Source organism: Podarcis melisellensis, assembly GCF_964234715.1.
Source record: "Podarcis melisellensis genome assembly, chromosome: Z".
Classification (NCBI taxonomy): domain Eukaryota; kingdom Metazoa; phylum Chordata; class Lepidosauria; order Squamata; family Lacertidae; genus Podarcis; species Podarcis melisellensis.
The window spans coordinates 29,208,800-29,230,876 of record NC_138547.1 but is presented as its reverse complement, the minus strand read 5'-3'; the positions used below and the strand labels follow the sequence as shown (position 1 = coordinate 29,230,876).

Genomic DNA, 22,077 nt, shown 5'->3' with positions numbered 1-22,077 from the left:
GGTACATTGCAGTAATCTTTTATGAATCCATGGAGCACTGCCCAGGAATAGCTGAAACTGGTAAAAGGCACTCCTAGGTATTGAAGTCCCTTGAGTCCCAAGTGACAGAGATGTATAATGAGATGTATAACTGTGAACTCACACCTTTTGACAAATTGTGATTGGAACTCTACATACACTCTTACTCAAGGCTCTTAGGAACAGTATTAAAATAGCTGCATTCAAGGACTTGGTCCTTAAGCAAGCTATACATACGCAGCAATAGAGAGTCTCAAAGCACTGCTGTGAATGTGAGAACATACATGTCACCCTAACCTTCCTGAGAACAATATTTAAAAAGTATGTTCAATGCCATATACATATATTTTCCTGAAAATATTGTTCTCATGGCATCTAGTTATTTTTGATATTAAAAGCACTTTTCAGGAAGAGGAAGAAAAGAATGGAAAGGAGCTGAGGTTAGCTTGTTATCAAGGTATGACTAAGATGCAAAGATTGATAGAAATTGCCAGGCTATTGTTCTTGAAATAGAAATCTTGCAAGCAAAAAGAAAAAAGTCAGTCAGATAAAGTTTAAGTATAATCTTGACAACGGTTGCTTGTTCTGGCAACCACTGGTTAGGAGTGAGCGGTGTTCATATGACAACAGCCTTAGAAATATGTATCAGGGACTTGTATAGTCAATAATAATAATAATAATAACAACAACAACAACAATAACAAAATTTTATTTATACCCCACCCTTCCTGGTTTAAAAACCAGGCTCAGGGCGGCTAACAGCAAATATAAAACATTGATTAAAATGCGACTTAAAAACAGCATAAAACAGTATAGAATACAACATAAAATGCAGCATCAATATCAATAAAATTCAAAAATTCAGGGGTCATTTTTTTGGAGGGGGGAACCCCAGTCAGTAGACATCGAATGATCACCAGGGCTAACTGGCCAAGTTGGTCCTACTAGAACCAGCAAGGAGGTGTGTGAATAAGAATTTAAACGTGGCGTCCCAGAAAGGGTTGCTTCAAAGAAGAGGAAAGGGAAAAGGGAATAGAGAATCAGGCTAATTCAAATTGAAGGCCAGGCGGAATAGCTCTGTCTTACAGGCCCTGCTGAAGGAGATCAAGTCCTGCAGGGCCCTTGGCTCGTGGGACAGAGCATTCTACCAGGTCATAGCCAACACTGAAAAAACCCTGGCCCTGGTGGAGAATAGTCTGGCTTCCTTAGGGCCTGGGACCTTTAAGCTATTATTATTCATGGACCTTAGGGTCCTCTGCAGGACATACCAGGAGATACTGTATCTCCAACAGTGAATGATACTTAATACTCAAGGTGAGGTGCTTAACAGGGCAAGGCATCCTGGTGATTCCGATATTCTCATTAAGATTGCAGTTTAGTTTAGGACATGATCCATTAGTTGAGATTCCTGCATTTCAGGGAATTGAACAAGATGACCCTTGGAGTCCCCTCCAATTCTGCAATCCTATGAATCTATGATCTGCCATTGGGAAACCTTTTCTACATTGTCGTTTTCTGAACAACTGCCAGGGAACTTCTCTGTGTTGCAGAAGATTTGGGAGGGGGTGTTGGTGTACGAACTCCTTACACAGGTCATTGACCAAGCCTGCTGGGCCTCATCCACATCTCCACATGGATGGAAACATTGTCTAGAACACATCCAATGCAGCCTCATTTGGCTACACACTATAGGGAAAGTTTAGTAGGCAACCAGGAAGCTTGTCCTTCATTTTCATATCTTGACACTGAGAAACACTAGGGTCCCCCTAGTTGGAAAGCCATAGTTTGGGTCAGGGTTGGGCCTCTCTGTCTGGCCCTTGGGACTAGTCACACAGTGATAACAAAAATCTGCATTACTTTCCCACAGTGCTTAGAGTAAAAAAATTATGAACTACACCTGAAAGTAGAGTGGAATCTACACACATATAAAAAAAAATTCTGAAAATGCTTTTTTAAAAAATATGTTGAGTTTTCCATAAGGCTCACCATTGCCATCTAATGCATATTGTATATTGCACTTAAAACACACTTAAACGTTTTCTTTGCAGCTGTATAGCTGAGTCCTAGTTCTCATAATTGCCAGATGAACTAAAGATTAATTAAATTCATTTTGCAGTAAAACAGTTAACAATTTCTAGTTTGTATTCATGTTCATTCCCTTCACACCCGCATCATGCAGCAGGAGGCCCAAACTCTTAGCTTTGATTAAATAAATAAAAACAGTTGTGTCAACTGGATGTCCATGAAAACATGGAGGCAAAGCTCTAAGGCTTATTATGCAGCTATGGAGGCAGTGCTGTTCCTAAGATCACTTAGTCATGTAATTACTGTCGCTGAGCAATCAGAAGGAAGAAAGGAATGTGAGGCATTTCCTATCTCTTCCCTGCTGAAAAAATTCATGCTCTTTCAACAGGAGCAGCAAATGGTACCTTGTGCTTTTAACATCTGTGTATAGTGGGAGAAGATTTTATTCATCTGAACAATACTTTGAAGACTCTAATCTTGTACAGTGGTACCAGTTTAGCTAATGGGGCCTCCCGCTGCCACCACGCTGCCTTGTGATTTCTGTTCTCATCCTGAAGCAAAGTTCTTAACCAGAGGTGCTATTTCTGGATTAGCGGAGTCTGTAACCTGAAGCATCTGTAACCCAAGGTACCACTGTATCTGGCACATATTAAGCAGGAGAAACCATTTTTAGTTTGAAAATGATATTATGGGGAAAGCCTTGCCTGTTGACATTTTGTCTGACATTTTATTACTTGTGTGTGGCTTCTGATTTACTTTTGGATCCTAAAGTTCTACATATCAACTTGTGCAACATACTGAATGCTGAATTTCTTTTGCCAAGACTGAACTAAAAAGTTCATCTGGATTAGCTAGAACTGAACTAGTTCATTTTGCAAAAGGACAATCTGGAACGTATTCCTTTTTGGACAGGATGAACTTAAACTAGTTTCTTTTTAAAAGTGAACTTTCCAGGCATTGCTTTCCCATTCACTTGTTGGAGCATGCTTCAAAATTCATGCACTATGCACCACATGATGAACGCCATCTCTTTTAAAGGTTGAGATGTGTGTTTGGACATATATTGAACACATGCAGACTTCAAGGCCACAAGAAGTGCAGAGATTCTTATAGGATCATTGAAACATTGCACCAATCAGGAATTGCCATGGGATATTTCCTCCACTGTAGCAGATAGCAGTAGTTAATCTCTTGCCTTCCTGTTGATGCACAAGCCTGCATTCGTTTGTTTGCTTGCATATACATATACATACACAGTCATACCTCGGGTTAAATATGCTTTGGAATGAATATTTTCGGGTTGCGCTCACGGTGACCCAGAAGAAATGGAGCGCATTACTTCCAGGTTTCGCCGCTCACGCATGTGCAGACGCTCAAAATGACATCACGAGCATGTGTGGAAGCAGCGAATTGTGACCCGCACACATGCAGAAGTGCAGACGCGGGTTGTGTTTGCTTCAGGATGAGAACAGGGCTCCGGAATGGATCCCATTCGCATCCACAGTACCTCGGGTTAAGAACTTAATTCATTCCAGAGGTCCGTTCTTAACCTGAAACTGTTCTTAACCTGAAGCACCACTTTAGCAAATGGGGCCTCCCACTGCCACCGTGCTGCCAGAGCACAATTTCTGTTCTCATCCTGAAGCAAAGTTCTTAACCCAAGGTGCTATTTCTGGGTTAGCGGAGTCTGTAACCTGAAGTGTCTGTAACCCGAGGTACCACTGTACACACACACACACACACACACACACACTGCTCTTCAGCCAAAAAAATGATCCTATAATGGCTTACAAATTACAGTCACTGCCCTCAGAACACAAAAGGGAAAAGGATGGGAGGGAGAAGGAAACAAACCAACTCAAGTTCAAGTTATTCAGAGGATTTTCCTCAGGATCACAGTAGGGTAAGAAAGGATTAAATTCCTTCTCCATGCCTGCTGTGATATTGTGGATTATCAATTCCTCCAGCTAATTCAATTTCTACTTTAGGAACCTTGCACATTAGATGCAAATATGGCATTTATCATCTCATGTAGCTTGGCCTTGAAACCCAGAAGAGCTGCCGCTAGTCTGTGACAATACTGAGCTAGATGGACCAAATGGTCAGAGGCCCTTTCATTTTATTGTGAATACACATCATGCTGATGCTTCATTTCTGCCCCGAGCCTGCACTGCCAGGAAATAAACCTTGTTCTGGCCTGCATTGCATATGAATGCAGGATCCTGGTTTGTTTAGAAACAAAACATGAGTCCAGGTTTAAACATAATGCTAAGCACATTGTGGCTTGTTTCCTAGAAGTGCAGCAGCAGCAACAGAGAAGCAAAGCACATGTGATTTCAGCAGCATGTAGCAGCCTGCATGTAGCAGTCACATTAAACCAGGTTGTTGTTTTTTACAGTATAAAGCATGGGTAGGCAAACTAAGGCCCAGGGGCCAGATGCTGCCCAATTGCCTTCTCAATCTGGCCCACAGTCCAGGAATCAGTGTGTTTTTACACGAGTAGAATGTGTCCTTTTATTTAAAATGCATCTCTTGGTTATTTGTGGGGCATAGGAATTCGTTCATTTATTTTTTTTCCAAAATATAGTCCGGCTCCCCAGAAGGTCTGAGGGACAGTGGACCGGCCTCCTGCTGAAAACGTTTGCTGACCTCTGGTATAAAGTGATCATGGACCATAGAACACACATAGCTGATCATAGAAGTGCAGAATTGGAAGGGACCACAAGAGTAATCTAGTCCAACCCCCTGCAATGCAGGAATCTTTTGCCCAGTGTGGGATTTGAACCCACATCACTGATATTACCGTATTTTTCGCCCCATAGGGCGCACCACCCCATAGGACGCACCTAGTTTTTTGGGGGAGGAAATAAAGAAAAAAAAATTTATTCCTCCCCCCCAGGCACGGGGCTGGCGCGGGGGAAGTCCAAGCTTCCCCCGACCCCAGCCCCCAGAACAGCCTGCTATCCGCAAGCCTAGGGAGCTGCGCTGGTCTCCTCAGGCTTGCAGAGAGCTGCGCGAAGCATGGGCACGCTCTTCAGTGCACCCCAGGCTTCGGAATGCAGGCAGCTCTGCGCAAACTTTGGGAGCTGGGCGTGGCTTGGCGCCGGGCTCCCTAGGGTTGTGCATAGCTGTGCGAAGCCCAGGAGTGCAGGCAGCTCTGCGCAACCCTTGGCAGCCCAGCGCGAAGCCGCGCCAGTCTCCCAAGGGTTGCGCAGAGCTTCCTGAAGCCTGCATTCGCCCCATAGGACGCACACACATTTCCCCTTCATTTTTGGAGGGGAAAGAGTACGTCCTATAGGGCGAAAAATACGGTAAGTGTCCCATGCTCTACCAGCTGAGCTATTCATCCAGCTTAATGTGTGAATCAGGATGATATAAGGCAACACTACTACTACTACTACTACTACTACTAATATAATATTTATACCCCACCCATCTGGCTGGGCTTCCCCAGCCACTCTGGGCAGCTTCCAGCAGAATGCTAAAATACAATGATATATTAAAATACAATGATCTATGTTTCTAGGTCAGTTTTTCCAAAGTGTGTGGGGTGTCATTTCCTTTACAGGTTGTGTTTGTGTTACATAGAAGACAGGTACTATACATTCTGATATATCGTCATGTCATATTCACTGAGAACCTGTGAGGTGTAGAGGATGTCTTTTCAGTGACAGCATCCTTGATGTGGAATGCTCTCTGCAAGTACTGTATACTAGACTGGTGCTGACTGTTGTCTTTTCAGCAGGAGGAGGAGATCCACGTGTGAAAACCCACTGCTCTCGAAACCTCTCCTAAACCAACTTGTACTATGTAACTGCTTTAAGAACTTCTTGTTGTTGATGAAAATCAGCACGTAGAGTATAATAAATAAATAACTCTCTCTTTTTCCTAGTGCCTAACATACCTCAGAGGTTCATTAAAAAGTTCCATGTCATCACTTGTGCATTAAATTGACTCATCAGATTATTTATTTATTTATTTATTTGGTCACGCTACAGGTTTTAATTAACTTACCAGTGCCAGGGGGTCTGCTGTTTTTTGTTTTGCTTTTGTTGTTGTTGTTTTTCCTTTCCAGCTGCACTATAGGTGGTAACACAACCATCTCAGCAATGCAAAGTAGAATCACAGAACTGTATAGTTGGAAGGAAACCCAAGGGACATCGAGCCCAACCCCGTGCAATGCAGGAATCTCAATTAAAAAATCCATGACAGATGGACATCCAACTTTTGCTTAAAAACATCAAAGGAAATACACTCCACCACCTCTTGTGGAAGTCTGTTCCACAGTTGAACATCTCTTACTGTCAGAAAGTTCTTCCTGATGTTTAGTTGGAATCTCTTGTCACTATAATCCATGCACAAATCTGCTGCTGTAAAAAAGTAAATGTTTGCCTATTTAACATACATGTAAGTAACTCACTGTAATTGCCATTCAGCTCCCACCTTACTATTTTCACCTTTATATACCTGCTAACTAAGATTCCACTGCATTCAGCCTGAGCCCATGGAGCCTCTGTCACAATAAATGTGTTAGTGTTTAAGGTGCTACTCTTTGTTGTTTCTACCTGAGGGGGGTCATTATGGGGACAAACAGAGTGACCCTATGGATGCAACCCCAATCCCTTTGAAGGAAGGGGAGAAAATCAATGTAATACATGTCTGTTAACTCTCTCCTATTAGAATCTGTTTTGTATGCAAGAGAACCTTGAGATGTTTCTCGCAATAATTTTAAATGATGACTAGGATCTAGGAAAACTCTTGTGAACAAATTTAGCCTTATATGTATCTTTAAGATGCATTCCATTTCGTATCATGTATAACCACAGACATAAAAGTGTCCTAAATGCTTTCTTGGAAAAGAATGCATTCCTGAAATGGAGCGTTAATGAGAATTCTGGGTACTGGGTACTATGACAGTAAATCAAGACTAGGAGCTGGAATGTGAAGGAAAGATTAAATGTCCATTAGTGGGTGACATCACTGAGAGTAAAGTTGATGCAGTTAAGCAATGTGGGCCAAAGAATAACAATGAAGATATAACCCACCGATGAATCTGAAGGCAAGGGAGTGTGATTAAAGCCTTCATTATGAAAAAAGAGAGAAAGCAATTTAGGTAAATTATGCAGATGTATGGAACTTTATGTCATAACAGCAGCTTGCATGTCGAGGTCCCCAGGGCCACCCCAAATAACTCACACATCACACAGAAATTTTGTTTAAGGTTTTTAGCATAATTTTTGGCCACAACTTTATTAAAATACAAAAATGTGAGTGGTTGCTTAGGCATTGGTTGCGACTATCTGCCCCCCAGTGGGGGACAGACTGACATTCTGCACGCCTGCGAAAGTCAGAAAAGGGGAATACACTTGGGGGTAGCAACGGAGCAGGGAACCTGCCCTCACCCCAAATGCAACCAGGGGCTCTTGCATGGCCCTAGCCCCTTTACAGGGTTGGACAAAAGCAATAGTGAGCCCCTGTATTCTTTTAACGGAATCCCTTGCAGCAGCAGCATTAGAGGGGCAGGCATAGCCAATCCATGCCCCTCAACCAACCAAACCATAAACCAATGCCTAACCGCAACCTTACAAGTTGTTTCAATTTGCTACACAGTAGGCAAAAACCAAATGGCCCCAGCCAATCAGCCAGATGGACAAAATTCCTACCGGGCCCCTGCCCCAAGAGCAGACGACCACATGACAGGCATAGCAAGGTCAATGCGAACAACCCTAAATATAGGGAGGGGGGACAGGCGATCCGATGCACAGGGCGAAAAGAGGAAGCTCTACGCCTCCTTTAGGGAGTTTTAGCATTTCTGGCTGTCAATCAACAAATGGCAACATTAACTTCTTCCCAACAACAAGGGAAGCCCAATCACAACAGTGGCCAACGATCAATTAGCCCGCCCCACAACTTTGGAGTGTCCTTTCGGCCCCCACCGCAACACGTGCTCTCCGTGAAAGAGAACATGCTTTGTAAAACCTGTATATTTTCTAGGCACCTGCAATGAAAGCTTCTTCTAGCTAATTCAAAACAATTCCCACCCCACTAATTTTCATTTATACATTGGGCCACCTGGCTGCAAATTTCCCATTTTTAGACCCCCTTGTCTCTAACCTTTCTGAGTACACACACACACACACACACGTGTGCGCGCCCCTTTCTTTGGTTGATCCTTTCCATTACTCCCATTTGTTTATTTATTTGAAACATCACTAGACTGCATTTCATTACCTCCAGTTTATTTTTCTTCATTCACAACACTACATCCAGGTGACAGCCCAGGCACTGCACAGCCTCTTCTGATTGAGTTGTTGGGAAGGAACAGAGCTGAGTATCACCAGCATAATGATGGCACCTTACCCCAGACCTTCTAATGACCCCTCCCAACAGCTTCATTTAAATGTTTAATTCCCATAGAGATAAAATAGCAACCTGTGGCATGGCTTTCCCCTGCTGATCTTCTCTCTGGTCCCTAATTAGCCAGCTGCCTAATCTTTTCACTTCCTACTAGGACCCTGTCTTCTCTAGGTCTCAGTCTATTCAGAAAATCTTAACGTTGGCCCTTGCTCTTAAAAGTGGCACCAGAGGCAGGGTGCTGTGTCAAATTATTAACTCTGTGGTGCCTATTATCAGTAAGGACTGTTGAATTTTGTTTCTCATCCCAATCTCCTCTCATTTAGCTTTCCATGCCCTCCTGTCAACCACCAGTAATAGCATGCAATCAGAACTCATTGTTAAGTTACACAAAGAAAGTCAGTAACAAGTCTAACAATTCATAGCAATATCATGACATTGCGAAGAGAACATTTTCTACCATGTTGTTTTGAGAGAGAGTGGTTCTCATTTAAAACTCAACAAGCACACTCCTAATAAACCAAGGTTGTTGAGAAACAAAGCAATCAGTCTAAAATGAGTGGTCTCTCTAAAATGATTTTTCTCTCCACTTTCTCTGATAGGAAACCAGTTAACAGAACAATAACATTTGAGCTGGGGAGTAGTATGGATTAGCTGTTATAATGAAGGTGATACAGCAAAAGTGCACTTACAATTATTTCGCCTCATAATGTAGCATCAAGTGAGAGGGCAAATAGCTCTGAAGGCTTGTCTCATAATGGATAATTTAAAAATGGAACGAAAAACGGCACATCTCAAAGCAAATTGGCTGTTGTTCATGCACTCCAGTCCCTGTCTACGTACAGCCCAGATTTGGAACAACCAGGATGCATAACTGCATAGCAAAGTCCCTTCCATACACTATCTTACTTCTCTTCCCTTTGTAGTTTACTGCCGATTTTAATTATTTAAAAAATATTTTTAATTACTTGATTTTACTGTTTTTTTTATAGTTTCAATATATCCTCCAAACCACTTAGTGGCTTTGTTGCAGTCAAGCAGTTTATAAATTTTGTTAAATGGATAAATAAATCTAAGGTAGGGGCCGATCCCTATATTATTTGTAGATGCTTCATCATACCCTCCAACATTTATCCAATGAAAATAGGGGTGTCCTATTCCATAATGGAATAATATTTATTTATATATACCCAGCCCATCTGAATGGATTGCCCCAGCCACTCTGGGCAGCTTCAAACATGTAGTAAAAGGTAAAGGGACCCCTGACCATTAGGTCCAGCCGTGACTGACTCTGGGGTTGCGGCGCTCATCTCGCTTTACTGGCCGAGGGAGCCGGCGTACAGCTTCCGGGTCATGTGGCCAGCATGACTAAGCCACTTCTGGCGAACCAGAGCAGCGCATGGAAACGCCATTTACCTTCCCGCCGGAGCGGTACCTATTTATCTACTTGCACTTTGATGTGCTTTTGAACTGCTATGTTGGCAGGAGCAGGGACCGAGCAACGGGAACTCTCCCCGTCGCGGGGATTCGAACCACCGACCTGATCGGCAAGTCCTAGGCTCTGTGGTTTAAACCACAGCATAATAGAACATTAAACATCAAAATCTTCTCTTCACAGGACTGTCTTCATATGTCTTCTAAAGGTTGTATAGTTACTTATTTCCTTTGCTCGGGGGGGGGGCACATGACTCCATAGCCTCCAACATTTCTCCAATGAAAATAGGGACATCCTTAAAAAAGCAGGACATTCCGGGATCAAATCAGAAACCAAGACGACTTCTGTAAATCCAGGACTGTCCCTGGAAAATAGGGACACTTTTCGAGGATATGTTTCATTGTTTGCTTTTATTTCTTTTCATACCACAGCTGTTCTGTGACTGGGTTGGGCCGGGAAGAGGTGTAAAGGGAATTACTGCCAGACAATCTGAATGGATTGACCCTCTTGATCATATCTCTGGAGACCTTTGATTAGCAATTTGTATGATGGAAGGAGTTAGCTCCTTCCAATCTATGCCAAGAGTGGGAAGGAGAGGAAGAAAGGACCTTTTGCAGAACTGCCAGTAGATTTAAGGATACCCATGATCTGGACATATTGAAATTTGCCAGCAGGACAAGGCAAGAGAGTCCGATAAAGGACAACATCCAGATGGACAACAATTTAACCTTTAATATGATGGTAGATGAATTAACAGTGGTGAAAAAATTAGTGGGAAAGTGATTTGTTTGGCCACAAGAGACATTAGTTACTTGAATACAGGCCAATATATGTGCCAATGGACAGTAATTCATCATGGGAAATGTTGTTGCTTTAGGAATAACTGCTTTTGAGGTCTTCCCTGTAACATAAGGCTGGGAAATATTTAGAGAATGAGCCGTTTGTGTGTGTGTGGGGGGGGGGTGCCGCTTATGACTGGTGCCAGGTTCACTTCCTCCCAGGGGTGCCAACTTGAATAAAATATTGTGGGGGCCCCGATAAGCCCGCCCTGCATAACTGATCACATAGCACAGTGTACACACATCATTTGAATGGGAATGCCCATCAACTGTGTGTGGGCCCAGCCTCAAATATTTTATTGTGGGGGCCAAAGCTGGCTCCTATGCTACTCCCCGGATTCTGACACAGTGAAAGCTAGTGTGGTGTAGTGGTTAGAATGCTAGACTATGACTTGGGAGACCAGGGTTAAAATCCCTACTCAGCCATAAAGCTCATTGGGTGACCTTGTGCCAGTCACTGCCTCTCAGCCTAACAGGGTTGTTGTGAAGCTTAATTGAGGAGAAGGAGAACCAAGTATGCCCCCTTGAGCTCCTTAGAGAAAAAGGTAGGACGTAAATGTAATAAACAAACAAGCAAGCAACTCATAGGCTTGCTTACCATTATATCTGAACCAGTGCTTATGGTTTGTTTCTCACCAAACAATGAGCAGAAACCAAGGTTTATTTTTGGCTTGCTGCTCATGGTTTACTTTGCTTGCTGGTTATCATCACCTGTGATACTTGTATCCCAAAGTCCCATGACCTACACCCATGATTGTTTTGAATTCTAAGTTGAGTTTTCTTGCAACCTGCCAAATGCTGCTGCAAATGCCCTTTAAAAACAAACAAACAAACAAACAAACAACATTCAGTCCAAATTTCTAAACTTCAGAAGAAGTCACCATATATATTTTGCTAAAACAACTCATATTGCCATTTGTGATGTGACTACATGAAGGCAGATATATCAGCACCCATGAACTGCAGTTCTCTCTTAGAATCACATAGCTGTGTTACAGTGTATTATTATGGTTAGTTGAATAAAACATGTAGTTCTTCCCAACATTTTCAGATAAACAACGCTACAACAGCCTGGAGCCTGTACCCAGATTTACAAATGTGAACACTGCCTTTGAACAAGAGAGAGATAATCTTCTCCTGAACCATGTGGTGGACCAGATTGTTCCATCATTCTTGCCAATGTTACAAAAAAATAGGGAGGGGGAATGACAGACCCAAGTGCTTTGTTTTTCCTTCACTTGCTAGCTTTTTCTATGATGCTCTAAAGTCACAAGTGATGCCATATGAAAGCAAAACTATCAAGACACCCTCGAATGTGCGTTGGTAGAGCCAATCTTAAAGGGCAACATTTCCATGAAATTTTGAGGTCTGTCTGTAAGCAGGTGTTGCCAGGTATTGCCCTGCTACCTTGGCTCACACAGTTTTGTTTTGCTTGTTTTGCTATTTTGTTTTGCTTGTAAACAAGCATAGCATTTATGCAGCAACTTGACTTCAGAGGACAAAATCCAATGGGAGAACATTACCCACCACAATCTCTTCATTGTCATGAACAAGGGACTCTCTCTCTCTCTCTCCATATATATATGGAGAGAGAGATAGAGAGAGTCTTACAGAAGATCTTTTGATTGGCTTCCCAAAAACCACACACAACTGAAAATCCAAGGAAAGCTACTCACCTTCAAACCACTCCTCTCTTGTTGAAATCAACAAAGTTTCTTGTTATTTGCTTGGAAAACCTCCCAGGATCATCTGTGTGTCGCCGCCCCTTTTGTCCTCCAGCACTCATTTGCACCTCCAGTTCCCTTTCCAGTTCAGCAGCAGTGACCCTCCTGGCAGCAGCTAGGTAGAATGAGATCCCCCAGAAGCTGGTGATGCCTCTCCGCTGAAAGTGGAGTACACAGGTAAGGACAGCACAATGGCAGCAAAATATACGGTAAATACAACAGCTAGAGCACATTAAAGACATTTAATCATTTGATTGTATGAGCTGTAGTCAATTAAACCTGCATAAGGAAACAAATGTATGTATGATGCCAAAAACAGGCATTCTTTGTTTTAAAATGATGCATGTGTGAGTTATAGCAGGCATAATCTCAAAAGGCACATTCCTTCCTATATAAGACAAAAGAGAAAATGATGCTTATTATCTTCAGTTTTCCTAGCTAGCTAGCTTATATCCAATGTTGGTCCTCCTCAGAATTTACCCATTGAAATTAATGAACACGAGTAATTTAGTTCCACTAATTTCAGTAGATCTACTTTGAGTAACATTTAGTTGGCGAAAACTCTCTCTCTCTCTCTCTCTCTCTCTCTCTGTGTGTGTGTGTGTGTGTGATGATTTGAAAACCTTGATTCAAAATGTATTTAATTCTGGATTGTTGGTAATCCTCTGGAATTTCTGTAGTAGTTTATTAGGTTTTCATAACACACACACATACACGCGCGCGCTGAATCAGGGCAATTTTTACTTGATTAATTGAGGAAAGATGCTTTTAGTCTAACAAATTACGGTAATATACTAAGCACTGTAGCCCTAAAAATAAAGTGTTTTGATGGGGCTATAGGGGGATAGGGGAAAATATTATGTGTTAGGTAAATCACAGAAGTGTGTCCCTGCTTTTAGCTGGGAAACAGTGGAGAGCAGAAATAAATGTTTTACGTATGACTCTCATTTTCTGGGAGAGATTCAAGTGCATACTGGAAATTTAAGCTTGTACAATTAAACTGGATTCAATGCTCTGCATTCCTAATGCAACAAATCCATTTCTTAATATTCTTATTCTTATTTATTAAATTTCTATGCTGCCTTTCACCCAAAGATTTGTTACAATAAAAAACACACAAAATACATACCATAATAACAAACAAAAATAACGTCCCCCATAGTGTAAAAGGTCATAGATTGTTTAATTAGCCAAAGACCTGGGAGGAGCGGAATGTTTTTACATGGTGCCTAAAGGTGAACCTCCCTGGTGAGTTCATTCCACAAACAGGGTGTCACTGCAGAAAATGCCCATTCTCTTATTGCCGTCCTCTAGATCTCTCTCAGAGGAGGCACATGAAGGAGGCCTCAGATGATGACTTTTAATGACTTTTGCTATTAGGAAAATAATGTGCAAATACTGAAAAGTGTGGGGAAAACATAATCAATGGGAACACGTGTAAACACCTGCAAGCAAACCAGGATGAATATTCATTGTTGTGAAACTACCACCTACAAAATCAGAATGAATGCTCAATAAAGACTGGACATAGTCTAATCACTGTGTAAGTGAATCAGAATGAATGGTCATCTGGACTGGAGGAGTCCTGTTTGTGTAGTGTGTACCATCACAAATGTGGTACAAACATAGTATTTGTGCAAATCTGCCCAAAACAGTCCCTGCCTTGCATTATGTATTTCTAGTTAGTCACCCAAGCATGAGTTTTTAAGGTCACTGGACACAGATTGTTTCAAGGAAATGGCAAGGGCAGGAGGAATAAATATTGCTTCTCCTACACCTTTTAGCTCCTACAAAGAAGCCAAGCCAGATGCCCAAACAAGTGGCTGCAGTGACTGTTTCCTCTGCTATGTCACAGGAAATGGTGGGAGAGAGAATTAATCATAGGAATGGTGCTAAATTTTTTGCTGAAGCCTAGCCATACCTCAATTGAAAACTGGGGATTTGCATCTTTGGGCCCTTATCATATTACTTTGTGAAGCCACGGTTGGCTGCACACATCTACAGATACCTACAAATGCAAATGTGGGAAGCCTAACAAGAGACCACAATATTCAGAGAAAGGGAATGCACCGTCCGAAGTGTGAAAATCTGCAGAATGCACATCTCTGGAAAACGTACACCTCTCTGCATTGCTTGCATTTTCACACATCCAAAGGCAAACTTGGCCTTGATTACAGGGCATCTCAGCTCAGGAAGAGTCATTACAAAGGATTGAGAACAGGCTTTATAAGGTTTATTATAAAGCATCCAGAATAGTAAACACCAACCTTTTAAAGATTTCATCTTAATGTTGATAAGAACATAAGAAGAGCCTGCTGGATCAGGCCAATGGCCCATCTGTTTTCACAGTGGTTGATCAGATGCCTATGGAAAACCCACCAGCAGGATTCAAGCACAAGAGCACTCTCCCTTCCTGCTACTCTTAAAAAAAGAAACAGAAATCATGCTAGATGAGATGAGATGAGACCCACCATAAATTAGACCATGTGTGGATCCTAATCTATTTGTTGGACCAATATTCTAGAGGCCAAATAACATGGGAAATGATGTAGGCACTGAGTAATTTTAGCTAAATAGTTATTTAGTAATTATTTAAAATATTTATAGATAGCTCCTGCATATAAATTATCAATGTGGTGCAAAACATAAAGTCAGTAGAACACGAGACTCTTAATCTCAAGGTCGTAGGTTTGAGCTCCATGTTGAGTAAAAGATTCCTGCATTGCAGACGGTTGGACTAGATGATCCGTGTGGGCCCTTTGAACTCTACAATTCTATGATTCTCATTTTAATTTAGTGGCTCTCAGCCAGTCCTTCACTGCATTCAGGCACTGGTCCAGGGCTTGCACAGCCTGTCCTGATTAAGATGTTATGGAGAAATAGAGCTGTGTGTCATCAGCGTACTGATGACACTGTGCTCCAAAACTCTGAATGACTGCTCCTGACTCAATTATTTAGATGCTAAATAGCATTGGGGACAAAATAGTGCCCTGCAGAACCCCATAGCACAATGACAGCCACCAATGAGTATTCTACCGATGCTCTTTGGACTCAGCAACACAGGCAGGAATTGAAGTAATACAGCGATTCTGATAGGCATCCTGATAGGTCCAGGATACAATGGTTAATGGTATCAAACACCACTTAAAGATTGAGTAACACAGGGTTGCTTTTCATAAAGGACATCTATCAGGGAGATCAAGGCTGGTTCAGTCCCAAAACGTGGGCTAAACCCAGATAATTAGTACTGCCCAAGAACATTTGCAGTTGCTCTGCCACAACCACTGCCTTTCACCCAAAAGCAAACATATTATAAGCAAGGGGTGGAGACGAGCAGGATGAACACGATGGCAAAAGGTTGGAAGGCTGAAGAAAAGAAAAGGGAAAAATGCCAGGGAGAGGTGTGTGGGAGGTTGACAGCCTACAAACATTTCAAAGGATTTCAGAACTGTTGTCTGGATTAGGTAAAGGGCTGGATAAGGGCCAAGAAACTGATGCTGAATCCTGACAAGATTAAAGTGCTATGGGTAGGTGGTTCTCAGGTCTGGGAGCTTGCTGTTTTTCCTGTTCTGAATGTTTTGGCACTCCCTCTGAAAGAGCAGGTGCACAGTCTGGGAATACTCCTTGATCCAGCTCTGTTAATGAAACCTTGAGTGGTACTAAGTCCCTTTTACCAGCTTAGGTTAATTTGCCCAGTTGTAGCCATTCCTGGTTGGGGATAGCCTAGCTATGGTGAGTCTTCCAGTTGTACTGCTGTGGTAAATTATATGTGGGCTGCCCTTGAAGATGACTTAGAAACTTCAGAATTCTTGAAGTTGAATTCTGCCTGGTGTGGATAGCAGGATGCATATTACTAGATCAATTCATAAAGAATTACATTGTACGCTTATTCAGTTTCAGGCACAATTCAAGGTACTGGTTCTTAACTTTTAAGTTCTAAATAGCTTTGAATCTACTTTACGAAAGAAGAATGAGTTAGTTGTACGCCTGCTGTCACTAAACCTTTCCCACCCCCAATATGGCAAAGATAATAATAGTAACTCACATTGCAGGGATGTTCTAACAATAACTATCAGAATTCATGTGACACTCTTTGATATAAATATTATTCCACCAACTTTCAGCCAACCAGTGCATATCTTCAACCAGTGCATACAAAATCTGTCTTGCGATACATCACATTTCCCTTCAAGAGCTTATGGAGATAGGGATAATATGGTGTGGCAAAAACTGAACTTTGCATGTGGCGCTAAGCCCAGTGCCTTACTGGTTACCCACCTTGCAATCAGCAGTAAAGTACACAGGCCTTAGTGTTGGAGAAAGGCACTCTGAACATTCTTAGAAGCAGGTCCTTGAAACCTGGTGTGGAAGAAAGGTCCCAGTTTGCATATATCTTTTCACCCATCACTTTTTCCTTCAGAGAGGTAGTTGTCTTAAGACTACAAAATTGTCAAAGACTCTTGTTGCAATTTAATTTTACAAGATCTGCTTCCTGTGTTCATTGGGACTTGGTAAGCACATTCTCTAGTAAGTGCATTCATTCAATATAATTTAGGCCACTTTTTGGAGCATAGTGAGCATCTGAACAGGGAGAAGCCATGCAGTACCTAGACCAGTGCTTGGAGACAGTGGTGAGATGGATGAAGAAAAACAAGCTGAACTTGAATCCTGGCAAAGACAGAGGCACTGTGGGTGAGTGATTCCCATGTCTGAGAAATTGGTCAATTGCCTTTTCTGGATAGGGTTACACTTCCCTTGAAGGAGCAGGTTGACAGTCTGGGGGTTTGCCTGGATCGAGTTTTGTCATTGGAGACCAAGGCAGCCTCAGAGGCTAGAAGCACCTTGGACTGGGAAAGCTTGGCCACAGTAGTTCATGCATTGCTTACATCCAAGATCGGATTACAACAATGTGCTCCATATGGGGCTTCCTTTGCACTTGATCCAGAAGGCTGTGGCACAACTGCTAGCAGGAGTGAGACCTTGTCAGCATCTAATGCCTGTGCTCAGAGACCTATACTGGTTGTTGACTTGCTACTGGGCCAAGTTCAAGTATGTAAATCCTTTAACAACTTGGGAGCAGTTTACGTGTGAGATTGCCTTACGCCATATACCTGACTTACTTTGATCTGTGGAACTGGCACTGCTACAGGTGCCACATAATACCCATTCTGCACTTGTAAGAAATCCACCTTACGTGTGGCAGCACTTATTGACGTCAGACAGGTGCCTTCACTGTACTCTTTTTGAAGTCTGCGTTTTTTTAAAAAAACAACAACACAAAACCCAAATATGTAGCAGGTTGGTGTGTTTTAACTTGGTTGGTCCTTAGCTTATAGCTATTTTTTAATCACTCTTTTAATATGTCGCAGCTGTTTTATTGATGTTATTGTTTTATTCTTTTTGTAAACCGCTTTGAGGTTTCTTCTTCTTAGTCAAGAGGTATGCAAATTCCACGAAATAACTAAATGGAACATTGAAGGGGGTGGGGGTGGGAAGCAAACGTTTGGAGCTGCAGCCCTAACCGGTTTAGTGTGCGGCACCAGACTTTCAGGGTGCTTCAGTTGCAACAGCAGCACGACTGTCTCAATAGCATCTGGATTTATTTATTTAATATTTTTTTTTAAAAAATGAAATAGGTTCTTCTACTGCTTGCCTGTCTCTCTCCCCCCCCCCCACGCTACCCCTTTCACCCAACCCAAAACTCATCTCGAGTATAAAATAGCCTTTATTACTTAAAACAGCCAAATCTCCCTCCTCCTCTGATCCGAGCAGCGTTGCACATTTCGGTGGTGGTGCGGTGGGGGGGGGGGGTGGGAGAGAGAGGAAGACGAGATGGGTGGCGGTGGAAAAGCGGCGGGTGCCGACGTCATCGCCACCGACGTCACCTTTCCCCGAGCCCACGCAATCGCTGACGCCACACCTCCCCCTCCCTCCCCAACTCTACCTTCTCACCCCCTCCCACCGCCCTACGCGTGATGCTCGCAAACTCCCCCCTCCCGCAGGGGGAATTCTCCTCTACCCGGGCCTGACATCACTCCTCCCTCACCCAACAGCCCACCAAAGCAGAGACGCCGGTTTAGCGACGGCCTTCTCCTCCCGCCATGTTAGGAGGAGGAGGAGGAGGAGGGGAGGTCGGCGTAACACGGAGCCGCCCCCGCCTGCCCGGGTAGCAGCAGCAGCAGCTCCTCCTCCTCGACGGGCCACTGCATGGAAAGGCTGGGAGCGATGAGCGAAACCGCAACAGCCTTGGAGGCTTCGGCTGACTAGGGGAAAGGCGAGCGAGCGAGGGAGGGCGAAGCTCCCTCCTTTCTCCCTCCCCCTCCTCCTCCTTCCCGTCCCCTCAGCACGAGGGGAGGGGAAGAGCATGAACGGCTGCCCCGTCCCTGCCCGCCGCGGCGCCGCTTGGGCGAGAACGAGGAGGAGAGGCGGAGGAGGCGGAGGTAGAGGAGGAGCGCGGCGGCCGCCACCAGGACGACGACGACGACAGCCGCCGCCGCCGCCGCCGCCACACAGTCATGGTGCCCTTCGCGCCGCCGGAGGGCGCGGAGGAGCCTCAGCCTGAGCCCGAAGCGGAGCCCTCCTCCTGCCCTCCTCCGCCCCCGCCTCCTGCCGCCGCCGCCGCCGCCGGCCTCATGGAGATCTCCGGCGGAGGAGGAGGAGGCGGCGGCAGCAGCAGCAGCAGCCCAGGCGGAGAGGTGAGGGAGTCCCGGGCTGGGTTTTCTGAGGGAACTTGAGGTAAAAGGTTCTGAGGGGGGATCGGGCGGGCGGCAGGCAGAGGCAGCGCCGGCTTAAGAGGAGGGGGCGTGCGTGGCGCTGCCGGTGGTGGGCAGTGAGGGAGGCGGAGGGGAAAGTACCGGCTTGCCGCTGTTCTCCCAGCCCTCGGTGCTTCGTCTCCTCCTCTCCCCGCAGGGATGCGGGAACCGGTTCCGGAGGGGTCTGAGGGAGAAGGGGCCGGCGGGGGGCGGCCGGTGTCGTGAGAGGAGTTTCGTGACATCAAATCGACACCTCCCACCCCGTTTTCATGCGTTCCCTACGGTATCTTTCATGCCATCCCCCCCCCATCTCCCTTGACTCCACCTGGTCCTTCAACTTGTCTTTTGCTTGCTTACCTGCCGCCTCCTTATTTATTTATTTTCAATACCCTCGTTATTCTGAACTGTCCCTCTCCATCATGCCTCCCTGTCAATCCTCTATAGATTCCTCCATCCATCAACAGCTGAACTTGCGCTGTCATTCTCTTATCTCTTCTTTGCGCGCATCCTCCGCTCGCCGTTTTCCTGCCCTCTTGGCTGGCACCTTCTCTTTCTCTTTCACTAACTCCGGCCTTGCTAATTGCCCTTGCCCCCCTGAGAGGACTGAGAACCTCGACTTATTCAAAAGTCGATTTAGCAGCCCCATCAGAGAACGGGAATTTTAGAGCTAACTCACTTTTTGCAGTGGAATGCGAGGGAATCCTGAAACGGAAAGCTGTTCCCTTTTGTTTCTCTTTTCGATCTTCTCTAGCTCCGAATTCCAGGTCTCTGTTCTTTTACTGCACAGGTTCCAGTGACACCCAAAAGTCTCTGAAAACTGCCCCCCCTTTCTACAACCACTTGGTTTTCAAAAAAGTATTGCCTTATCATTTTCTTCTTGTCCATCTACCTATTGCTGCCTCAGGTTTCACTTTTTTCCCCACTGAAGTACTTTTACCAGATAGATTCCTCTCCAAGGCAGATCCTGTCCACATCTGTTTGTCTTTCATCCTTACCTTGACAAATTAACCTCTGCGTCCTAAAGATGCTCGGTTCTAAACAGTTGCCAGATGCCTCCATTCTACACTTCTATATCCATCTCCATCTATTTTTATTGACAACCACTTCCTACTTTGTTCACCCTAGTTCTCCTGGTAGTTATTCCCAGACATCAAGGTCTGATGCATCCTTCCTCTACCCTGCTAGCTGTCTCCCCTTCACAACAAGGCACTGACTCTTGAGTTCGTTCTTACTTAACTAATACTTTACTCTCACAAAAATTACCTCCTTTACTTCAGCATTAAAACATATTTGGCACCATGGTGCAGTAGTGAGTTACTCCTCTTTGCTTCAGTGTTTGTTGACTTAAGAAGATGAACTATTTTGAATTTGTTGCTGAAATATCTTGCTATGGTTTGCATCTAATATCCTAATTCTGAAAGGCTCCAAATTGTCCTTTCCATTCCACAAATTTTGTTTGAACTTCTCAAAAGAGCCTGCTGCTCTTTGCCCTTGAGGTGTCTCCTCTAAGTAGCCCTAATGACCTATAGATTCCTGCCATATTTCCTGTATCAGTCCTACCGGAGTGATGCTAACATTCCATTTTAAAAACAAGAGGTGTGGTGACATCTGTCAACTACATAAATTGGGAACAGACACAAGGAATGTTCTGCAAAACTTAGCAATAAAAATAAGGCATTACTAATGACCCTTTCTGGATGCATCTGCTTTGGAAGATGTCATGCTGTTTTTGGCTTAGCTGATTTTGCTTTACTACTTTCAAGCACCTCAAATAAAATTCACTATATTTATTACTGTGTTGATAGAGCTCTGGGGGTCCCAGATGGCCTCGCAATGAGGCAGTGCATTAGACTTAGACCTGCAAAGCTTCAGCAAGGGTGCTGCATCATGTGTTCTTAACCCCCCACCCCAAGCTTCACTCAAAACAAGCCCCCACTCCTTAAACATCTCTTTAAGACTGGTTCAGCTTAAAAGTCATTCAATTGTCCCATCTTTCAGATTCTTCTTTATCCTTATAAACCACCTGCACTTTGAGCCTTATTTGTCCTTAGAGGATCTAAGAACCTATGTAGTAACTGTTTCTAAGCCAAGGAGAAGCTGGTAAACCTTTTATTCTCCCAAGAGCTCATTTATTATGGAAAACAGCCTGTACAGTGGTACCTCGGGTTACAGACACTTCAGGTTACAGAAGCTTCAGGTTACAGACTACGCTAACCCAGAAATAGTACCTTGAGTTAAGAACTTTGCTTCAGGATGAGAACAGAAATTGTGGTGCGGTGGCAGTGGGAGGCCCCATTAGTTAAAGTGCTTCAGGTTTCAAGAACAGTTTCAGGTTAAGAACAGACCTCCGGAATGAATTAAGTTCTTAACCCGTGGTACTACTGTACAAGGTTAGAGTCTTCAAAGTATTGTTCAGATGAATAAAATCTTCTCTGTAGAGTGGTATGCCCAACTTCTGTATCATATACTACCATTGCCAGGGTGTTATCAAATACTGTTTGATGTCAGGATCTTTTACATTCTACTAGTTGTAACAGCTTTTGTCAGAATGGCTTTTGTTTGGCTTTCAGTGGCTTAATTTTAGCAGTCTGACTGACTTTTCCCTTTGTCCCAGGCACCATCAGAAGTGTCATTAAACAAACATTCTAGATGCATTAAAATTGATAGTTTCAACAATGTCGGAACACTTTTTTGAAAAAAAAGATACTCAGCAGTTTCATGGTAAAAAAATAAGCAGCAACTTTTGGAATCTCCTTAGTCCTAATGTAGCTATTGCTGGAAATTGATTGCATAGTGTGAGTTTAAAAAAAATCACATTGTGCAAGTAATAATATTCTAGTACAGAATACCACTGAATATAGAAACTTTGTGCTAGACCCCATGTTCCTGAGATTGGTAGAAAAGAGTTGAATATATGTGTTTGTAGGGGG

General features: G+C 43.6%; 1 protein-coding gene and 1 long non-coding RNA gene across 4 annotated transcripts in view; one reads left to right on the top strand and one right to left on the bottom strand.

The window, feature by feature from the left end:
* The window catches only part of RPS6KA6 (ribosomal protein S6 kinase A6), a 90,331-nt gene that overhangs the window by 11,332 nt on the left and 56,922 nt on the right, over nt 1-22,077 (top strand). Inside the window, exon 1 of one of the 2 annotated variants that reach the window (XM_081897367.1) lies at nt 18,340-19,090. The exons of the other annotated variant lie outside the window; for it this stretch is intronic. Within the exon in view, the coding sequence (XP_081753493.1) occupies nt 18,911-19,090 (180 nt within the window). The 5' untranslated portion in view covers nt 18,340-18,910. Of the gene's footprint in view, nt 1-18,339; nt 19,091-22,077 lie in introns of those variants that run through there. 2 annotated transcript variants of the gene reach the window in all.
* On the bottom strand, nt 11,241-20,322 carry LOC309362068. Of its 2 annotated transcripts, none has more exons than XR_014164766.1 (4): nt 19,537-20,322; nt 16,674-16,754; nt 12,348-12,553; nt 11,241-11,483 (listed from the first exon to the last, which is right to left on the bottom strand). It is a non-coding gene; the product is annotated as an uncharacterized lncRNA (long non-coding RNA). The 2 variants fall into 2 exon arrangements; XR_014164767.1 differs by lacking the exon at nt 19,537-20,322 and adding an exon at nt 19,250-19,342.